This window comes from Neodiprion lecontei, chromosome 4, assembly GCF_021901455.1.
Source record: "Neodiprion lecontei isolate iyNeoLeco1 chromosome 4, iyNeoLeco1.1, whole genome shotgun sequence".
NCBI lineage: Eukaryota > Metazoa > Arthropoda > Insecta > Hymenoptera > Diprionidae > Neodiprion > Neodiprion lecontei.
This window is the reverse complement of record NC_060263.1, coordinates 34,748,686-34,754,385: the sequence shown is the minus strand read 5'-3', so window position 1 is coordinate 34,754,385 and position 5,700 is coordinate 34,748,686. Positions and strand designations below refer to the sequence as shown.

General features: G+C 35.4%; 1 protein-coding gene across 3 annotated transcripts; it reads right to left on the bottom strand.

Moving 5' to 3' along the window:
* Positions 1–3,718: 3,718 nt before the first annotated feature.
* Positions 3,719–5,453, bottom strand: LOC107224521 (apoptosis regulatory protein Siva). Of its 3 annotated transcripts, none has more exons than XM_015664595.2 (4): positions 5,092–5,453; positions 4,581–4,747; positions 4,334–4,485; positions 3,719–3,952 (listed from the first exon to the last, which is right to left on the bottom strand). In XM_015664595.2, exons 1-4 carry the CDS (start codon positions 5,207–5,209, stop codon positions 3,907–3,909), a joined length of 483 nt encoding a protein of 160 aa, XP_015520081.1. In that variant the 5' UTR covers positions 5,210–5,453; the 3' UTR covers positions 3,719–3,906. The 3 variants fall into 3 exon arrangements, with proteins under 3 accessions (XP_015520081.1, XP_046593437.1, XP_015520080.1); XM_046737481.1 differs by having other exon boundaries at positions 4,408–4,485; positions 4,581–4,774; positions 5,092–5,449; XM_015664594.2 differs by having other exon boundaries at positions 3,725–3,952; positions 4,581–4,774; positions 5,092–5,447.
* Between the last annotated feature and the right edge of the window lie 247 nt (positions 5,454–5,700).

Here is a 5,700-nt window from a genome sequence, read left to right as displayed (position 1 = left end):
TGGGCACAATACAAGTGAATTTCGCGGGATGAATTCTCGATGCAGGGAGAATAATTTTCAAATGTTTCGTGACAAAATGATTCCTTATTCAAAATTGTTGTTGGTGAAATAGCAGTGGCAGATCACAGTTAAATCGAAAATAACGAAAAAAATTATTATAAACATTTCGTTGACAAGCTGACACACGTATTCACACACTCGCAACGTTAACATGGCTGCCGCTGAAACGACTGCGATAACATTTCGATTATTTAACGATTCACGGCATTTAGATACACCTGGAATTTATTTCACCCACAACAAAACAGCAGCGCGAATAAGTTAATTTCAACTCCGTTGTTGTTCAAGCTCTATATACTGATATTTTACCCCGCCAAAATTCAGTGATACAAGATGGCGCCACCATTAACTTTTCGACTCGCCGCTAAACCGGCGAGGCCGAGCCAGAGCCAAGCGCAATTTCCATGGAGACTCATGCCAATTTCCCTGAACCCCGTCCACTGCATAGGTAAGTACACCGATGCATACATCGTGTAATACATTACACGCACATATCGTGAGCGGGTTGAGCCACCGCGAACGGCACTGAAAGTGACTGAAAATCAGAAACAGTCCAATGGTGTCGAGCAATTCATCTTTAACTTGTGACCGATATGAAGACTCGACGCTGAACGTGCGATTCAGGTAAGTAATTCGAACAAAACATGTGGAACAATCTATATTTATTATAATTTGGTAGATTGCCGTAGTGACTATATGGAATGCATATCATTTTTGAATAACTCGCAATTGACAAATTATTTTGAAGTACATTATTCATTGTTCTGCATGCTTACGACTACAGATAGTATGTTATTGTCAGACTTTCTAACGAATGTTGGGGATACTTATTTTAGCAATGTTGATTGATTTCTTGACCTTATCTTAAAATTAGGTGTAGTGTTTCTCGGTGTCAAAGCTCAATAAAGTAAAAGCAAAATTGACGTATCGGCCGTAAGGTTTACTAAGTAATTAAACGTAAGTCTTCTTTGACAAATTTTCAAATCAATCGGTCATGATTCTCAATTCGCACTCATTAGTCATCACTCGAAGTTGGCGATCGATCATCGTCGCCGAGAGTTTTTGTTTACCTCCAATATTCAAAGAGTTCTGTTAATTTTTTTTGGTTCCGATCTGGAGAGAGACCTTTTTAAGACATTAAGCTTTTTAAGGACCACCCTAATGATATACGATATTTTTTATGAACTATTTTTGAAAACATTTTTCCAAATTTTTGTAACTATGATATGGCAACGATCGTAAGATTTATTTCCAATTGTAAATTATGAAAAAGACTGTAATCTCTGCAAGAAATGTAGTGGAATAAAAAAAAGTAGCAAGTAATTATCCTGTATACTTCGATACAAACATAAATGCGTACTTCTGTACTACTTCAAAATATTGATGGATCTATTAGCTAATCCTATTCTTTTTATAGACCATTGTAAGGCTACATTGTATACACTATTATGTAGAATGAGAACATATCTCTGTGTCAGAAAATATTACTACGAATGATCAACAAGTTTGTTGTTGACTTATTCTTGCGTATTAATCGGGCTGTTACATACGTTGATTAGATATGAAGTAATTTTCTGTTCCAGAATACAACACAAAAATAAAAGCAAAAAACTACACTTCATTACAACAGAATCGGTCTTTGCTACCAAAGAATTGATGTTCTCGTAAAAAAAAAAAAAATTCCAGAAATTTCAGATCCTATAGGCACCGTAAATGATTTTGCACATATGTACGCTCCTGATCGCGAAAGTTCTTACGTTGACTGCCAGTCGACTCTGCCGTCGACTAACAAAGATGGCGGCCACTCTGGTTGATTCTTAATATTATCAAATTAATCTTTAATTCTTTTATTAATAATAATAGGAGCAGATTCCTTTTTCTAATGCTTCATCCTGTTCAGCATTAGTGTGATTTTCGTTTGATGTAAAATTCCGTCTCACGCCTACGTAGGACGAAAAATATTTTTCCCATCACGGGCATAACACTTCACGCTCTTGATACGAAAATAGCAATAATTTGCTTTTACTACGCGGCGATGTCATAGCCCGTGACTATGTTTCACATGCTCATTCTTGCACGGTTTACAACAATATCTCTTTCTGTGATAATTCTTCTCTGGAATTACTGCATTCCTCAGAATTTCCGACACTTTACTGAATTGTCCCTTCATTTCGTGTGGCAGTTCAATTGGACCTCGTATTTTTTATTATCTTCAGATTTATCATTGAAACTTTGTTCGAAGTTGATCAAAGTTTCTGAAAGGCTTTCATCAGCTTCAATAATTATTCCTTTTTCTTATTTACTCTTATGTTGAAGTGTCGACGCTCGAACAGAGTTTAGAATCGATACTTTCAAAACACTTTTTATCATAGGACTATGATTTGTCTTTCTTCGCCTAGTCTCGATTTTATTTCCACCAGATGAGTGTACACTTGATTTCAACGTATCGTTTTGTTTTATTGCCAGAACTTTCCGAAATGCGATCTTCTAAACTTTCAATGTAGTTGTCATTTTTATAGCAAGGCTGCCTTTGTCGGCTATTCATCACCGAGAATACTTTCGAGGATTTTGATGATCGTGACTATTTAATCTGTTAAAAATACGTTCCATGAGAATCTTAATATATTTAGTTTGTGCACATTTGATCGGTGTAAAAAAATATAAGAATGAGAAAGAGTGGATCCCGCTCACCTCCGTACTTCTCATTGCTATAACTTGGTGCAAACTTCATAGGATAAGTCGAAAAGTAAATGGCAACGATTTTCGAACCGTTATTAATATAGGTATAGTCAAACTCATGAAGCAATCATTGCTGGGGACTCGTCGAAAACATTACATGTCCTTAGATGCATTAATCATTCGTTCAGAAACGTGCGGCAGAAGGCAGAAAACGATCTGCGATATCACTTCCGCGTTTACGAATAATGCGGCGTTCGGAAAGCGCTCGGAATTGTGGGAGGATATTTTGAAATATCTCAGACACTGGATCTGTGATGTAGTTCCGAATCCGCTCGCTATAATTCGAGTTATTCAATCCCGAGCTATTTGATATGTCAATTATGTCTGATTTCTATTGAACAATATCGCCTTCTAAATGTAGTTCCGCATCGTGGCATTGTCATTTAACTTCGAATCGTTGAATGAGTATTAATAGTGTGTATCGAACGTAAATACCGTTTTTCATCACACAATTCGAAATTACAAACAAACGGGTGTAGGCGATTGAAAGTAAACAACAAACGTGTACAGAAATTGTGAGTGAGAGAGAGAGGTAGGTATATCCGTTATAATCTGTCTTGCTTCACACGCGATTGAGTGAGGGAGACAGCGTAACCCCAATATAATTATATATCTCTCTCATCACTTTGGCAGTAGTTTCCGCGAAGTTGAGGAGATGAATAGCTACCTCCAGTAGTATATGCTCGAAGGTATTCGTCACTGAGTTTCCTGCTTTTCGATCGAGTCGCGCGATTTGCATTAAAGATCGTATACTTTAATTTATTTATGAATACCTTTTTTAAAAATCACTCTTCAGCGTTTTATCGTAGTACGGCTGAATTTTTCGATTTTATTTTCAACTAGTTTGCTTACACTTGTAAATTATTTATCGCCAAGGAAATGTAGGAAAAATTCCAAGTACAAAACACTTGATGCAAAATTAAGCACATTATATTTAAAACGATAACATTTTGTTGAACAGTGGTTTGCATACATTAAAAATGCCATTCAAACTTTATGTACAAATATACAAAACCATTAAAATACGTACAAAATAATAATACATCATAAATAATAAGAATTAACACTTAAATGAGTGCATTTTTTCACAAACTTTATAACGCCAGTTCATTGATAACAGTTCAAGCAGATGTTGTACTCTCGGGTGTCATATCTGGAAAGGAAGCCAGCAAATATAGGTATGTATGAAACTGGATTCACTAATTTGATGAAGCTAGTGAGGTAAAAGGCAAATTACACTTATCTATGTAAAAATATTGAAATAAATATTTTTCAAATACAACTTGAGTTATCCATGTTGAATTTGATTACAATTTCCTCTTTTACTTTCATGCCAAGAGATATTGTTTCCTTGGAATTTGACTGAATAAACTTTGATCTATAAATTCTATCATCTATAATTTCACAATTTGTTTGCTTTGCTTCTTTTTTTACCATTCTCTATGCTCAATGTATGGTCAAAACCGCTCGATATTCTGCGACCAACAATGGTTACATGAAAATCAAATGTATTCACAAAAAAACCAAAACGTACGCAATTATTGAGCAATTTTGACAAAAGCTTTCCAAGCATTTGACGCATTGGGCTAGACAGGAGGAGCACAAGACCTTCTCGCAGTAGTAACAGTTGTGCGATCCATAATCATCGATGACTCGGCAACAGCCGCAGATGCCGATTGGCACAGTCTGGAAAATGGAAACATCAACGACAAGTTAGTTCTCTTTTCAATGCAAGTTTTTAAAGCTCTTCTGTAAGCTTCTTCTTATTAACCATTATATACCTTTGCACATTCACCCTTAGTCTCGAGCTGTAATTTGTTGTTGAGAAACATCTGTTTAAAGTTTTGCTGCGGAGTTGACTTAGCTGCTGGCACAATCACTGACGGAACAGGATCTGTCAGGTCCAAGTCGATAGATTTATTCATTTTCTGCGATAATTCCCTGGCTCCTGTCATTAACAAATCCAAAGTTCGGTCTACAAAAGAAACAAGTTTAGAAAAATATGACTAGCAACTAGATTTGGAAAAAAATTAATCCAAACGATGTGACGATTTAAAATTGATATGATTCTTGGGTTGATTATGAAAAAAATAAATTAAATTTAAACTAGGCAATGGTTAAGACAGCAATGATTCGTAGACTTCATCACAGCAGTAGTTTGATTTTCATGAAAATTTGCAAAAACCGCGAATTTACGTTCTTGTGTCTCTAACCTACTGTAGTTGAACGAAAAACCGCATCTGTTGGTCGTCAAGATTGAATATAAACAAATGACGAACATAACCTCCTTACCATAGACTTTTTTCATATGAGTTTCTTTTTCCACTCCGTTATCGACTTCTCTTTGCCCTACGTGAATTTTAGACTGTGGCGCTAAATCGTCGTCGAATTCACACATCCGTTTTGGCATTTTCTTTCAAATTTTATTTCTATTTTTACATATAAAAGTTAACCTTGCTATCTTACAAGTTGAAAATCATTCATTGAGAATGTTCAAAATTCGAACGAGCGATTCGATCGTTATCTTAATCTCGAAATATAGCGTATCGATATTTCTAGCGCTCTTGACTATCGATAATCGAATTCTCAAACTCAAATTTCCATGCGAACACTTTTTGAAAAACAATTCTGCTTCTCTACCCAACGTAGATACTCCACTTGCGACTAGCTAAAACTGCGTTTCGATTCTATGCCTACGAAAATTCAAGATCGAGAGAGCAAATGAAGAGTTGCTGGAATAATTATGAATATTATTGTCATGGAATACATCGAGCACGTGTCGAATAGAATGCCATTTCGAAATGAATAATTGGGTATTTGCATGATTTTTATATTTCTTAACTTTTGATGTTTTTCGATTCTATAAATTTTTTTAGATTTTTTGAAAAAAAAATTTTTTGT

Bases quoted from the DNA above. Each gene is read 5' to 3' on its own strand.
- LOC107224521 (XM_015664594.2), bottom strand. From the start codon at position 5,209: ATGCCAAAACGGATGTGTGAATTCGACGACGATTTAGCGCCACAGTCT. The intron at 4,775-5,091 runs GTAAGGAGGTTA...TTTCTTTTGTAG, and splicing joins TCATATGAAAAAAGTCTATG to ACCGAACTTTGGATTTGTTA. The intron at 3,953-4,333 runs GTACGTTTTGGT...CTTCCTTTCCAG, and splicing joins CAAAATTGCTCAATAATTGC to ATATGACACCCGAGAGTACA.